The 3,215-nt window shown below is 38.7% G+C and overlaps 1 protein-coding gene across 1 annotated transcript; it reads right to left on the reverse strand.

Moving 5' to 3' along the window:
- Positions 1-438: 438 nt before the first annotated feature.
- LOC109161671 (uncharacterized mitochondrial protein AtMg00810-like) lies at positions 439-1,365 on the reverse strand. Its single transcript, XM_019310163.1, has one exon. It carries the CDS (start codon positions 1,363-1,365, stop codon positions 439-441), a length of 927 nt encoding a protein of 308 aa, XP_019165708.1.
- Between the last annotated feature and the right edge of the window lie 1,850 nt (positions 1,366-3,215).

Below are 3,215 nucleotides of genomic sequence, written 5' to 3' on the forward strand. Positions count from 1 at the left end.
CTAACACTCATTTAACGGAGAGGGGGGAAAATAGCTACTTCAAAAACAATTGAGGGGGATAAAGTGGTTACATAAATAATACAGGAGAAAAATATGCTATAAGTAAATAACACAGGGGGGAAAAGTATCATTTTCCCTAAAATAAAATAGAATATGGAGTACGTCACGTGAAGGGGATGTTTATAAATTTGAGGTGGTTAAAATGCATACATATATTCACTTCATGAATTGATTTTAATTGCAAGTGAAGATGAATGATTTTTAAATATGCACAAATTAAAGAATGTCACTTTTATGTTAAATTTTAAATTATATTTTTATTTGTTAAATATTTGATGTATTATATTTTGACTAAAAGTTTTTTAATAAATATTTGATGAAGAAGTGAAGCAGAAGTTGATGATGAAATCATCTAGCAGTGAGCAGCATAAATAAGCTTTAGTCATAAGGGGTAGTTTTGTCTTTGGATTTGTACCCTGGAATCCACCCTGGGGGATAACCATGCTTCCTATAGTATTTCTCTGCTGTGTGCCCAAGCTTATCACAGTAGGTGCATTTAGGGACATTTTTTCCTCCATTGTTGGTAAACTTCTTTTTGTTATTAAGAGTGGAAACTGCCACAACAGATTGTTCATCTGCAGGCTGAAGGCTATGAACAGCATTGGATTGCATTAAAAGTGACCTGCAACGCTCATGGAAAACATGATTTTCTCCTATAGCCACAGCAGATCTATTGTCACAGAATAGAGCAATGGGGCTATCAAAAGTGACCTGCAAATCTGCTAAGAGGAATAAGAGCCACTGGACTTCACAAGTAGTGGATGCTAAAGCCCTGTATTCAGCTTCTAAGGATGATCTTGAAACTGTTGTCTGCTTCTTAGTCTTCCAGGAGATCAAGGATTGTCCAAGATAAACACAATAACCAGTGATAGATTTCCTTGTTTCTATACAAGATGCCCAATCTGAATCAGAAAAGCCTTGAAGTTTGGCATGGCAGTTTGAGGGATAAAATAACCCTTTTCCAGGTGATCCCTTAAGATACCTTAGGACCCTGTGAGCTGCCATCATGTGAGTGTTCCTTGGCTTATCAACATGCTGGCTTAACTGCTGAACAACAAAGGAGATGTCTGGTCTTGTATTTGTCAAGTATAGAAGCCTGCCCACCAACCTTCTAAAAGTCTCAGGTTTGTCCAGTAATTCTCCTTCTAAAGAGCTTAGCCTTTGACCTGTATTAAAGGGTGTATGTACAGGTTTTGCATCCAGAAAACCATACTCTTTTAGAATCTCCAAGGTATATTTCCTTTGACACAAGTTGAGTCCTTCTGAGGTTCTAAGGGCTTCAATTCCCAAATTGTCAATATGCATAGAACTGGTTCATGCTATTAAAATATCATCAACATAGATCAAGATAGCAGTAAAAAAGGAATCTGAAGTCATAGTGAATAGAAAGGGATCTGCTACTGATTGTTGGAAGCCATAATCTTGTAGGGCCTTTGTTAGCTTGGCATTCCACTGCCTACTGGCCTGCTTAAGGCCATATAATGACCTTAGTAGTCTGCAAACTTGCCCAGTTTTATCAATTTGGAAGCCTGGAGGCAGAACCATATAGACCTCTTCATCAAGATCACCATGCAGAAATGCATTGTTGATATCCAATTGTTGAATGTTCCAACCTTTTGCAATGGCCACAGCCAGGAAGGTTCTAATTGTGGTCATTCTAGCTACAGGGGAAAAGGTTTCAACATAGTCCACACCTGACTGTTGTGTGTATCCTTTTGCCACCAACCTAGCTTTATACCTTTCTATGGAGTCATCTGCTTTGTGTTTGACCTTGTAAACTCATCTACATCCAATAGGGGACTTCCCTACTGGTAGGTCAGTTAGGACCCAAGTGTTATTCTCAATCAATGCATCTATCTCAGTTTGCATGGCTTTTCTCCATTCTTCATGTTGTACTGCCTCACTGTAGGATTGGGGTTCATGTGTAGAGGTAATGGATAACACACAGGCTTTGTGGTTAGAACTCAGGCCATCATAGGAGAAAAATTTGTATATTGAGTGAGGAGAGGTTCTCATTCCTGGATTGGACTTTGTTATGGATTGACAGTAATAGTCCTGCAGTTTGGGAGGGACATTTCTTGTTCTTGAAGATCTTCTGGGCTGAGAAGCTTCATCATGTCTAACTGGGAATAAGTTGTTATTCATGCCAATGCCAGTATCTACTTCATCTGCTAGTTCAGCATTCCCTTCTGTGGCATTACCACTGTCTTCATACTCACTATTAGACTCAACATAGTCCACTTCATTCTTGATTAGGATGTTCCCAAAACTGGCATTGTCTGTGTGTCTATCAGCAGAGAAGTCATTTAATTCATCAGAAGTAGAAATCAAGGGTAATGTAGGATTGAGCTGCTCAGTTGGATGGCCATCATCTGAATTTATCAGGTTGAAGGGGTAAACTTGTTCATAGAATAGGATATCCCTAGAAATGAAAATAGAATTTTCAGCAATGTCATACAACATGTAGCCTTTTACATTTGTTGGAAATCCAATAAACACACATTTCCTAGCCCTTGATTGCATTTTATTCCTTCCTTGTGATATAGTAGCACCAAAACACAGACATCCAAAACACTTAAGGAGATCATAGTCCACAGTCTTTCCAAACAGCATTTCATAAGGCACTTTTCCATCAAGAACTGCAGTAGGCAACCTGTTTATCAAGTATGAGGCATGAAGAACACAATGTCCCCAAAATTTCATAGGAACCCCTGATTGAAACTTTAAGGCTCTTGCTACATTTAAAATATGTTGGTGCTTTCTTTCAGCCACCCCATTTTGTTGGGGTGTATACACACATGATCTTTGATGCACTATCCCCTTTTCATCAAAGAAAACTGTCATCAAGAATTCACTTCCATTGTCTGTCATCACTGTCTTAATCTTAGTTGAAAACTGTGTTTCAACAGATGCATAGAACTTCTGAAAGATGGATTTGTACCCTGGAATCCACCCTGGGGGATAACCATGCTTCCTATAACATTTCTCTGCTGTGTGCCCAAGCTTATCACAGTAGGTGCATTTAGGGACATTTTTTCCTCCATTGTTGGTAAACTTCTTTTTGTTATTAAGAGTGGAAACTGCCACAACAGACTATTCATCTGCAGGCTGAAGGCTATGAACAACATTGGATTGCATTACTTCAACATTTCTCT

The sequence above is a fragment of the Ipomoea nil genome, unplaced genomic scaffold (genome assembly GCF_001879475.1).
Source record: "Ipomoea nil cultivar Tokyo-kokei standard unplaced genomic scaffold, Asagao_1.1 scaffold2926, whole genome shotgun sequence".
Lineage (NCBI taxonomy): Eukaryota > Viridiplantae > Streptophyta > Magnoliopsida > Solanales > Convolvulaceae > Ipomoea > Ipomoea nil.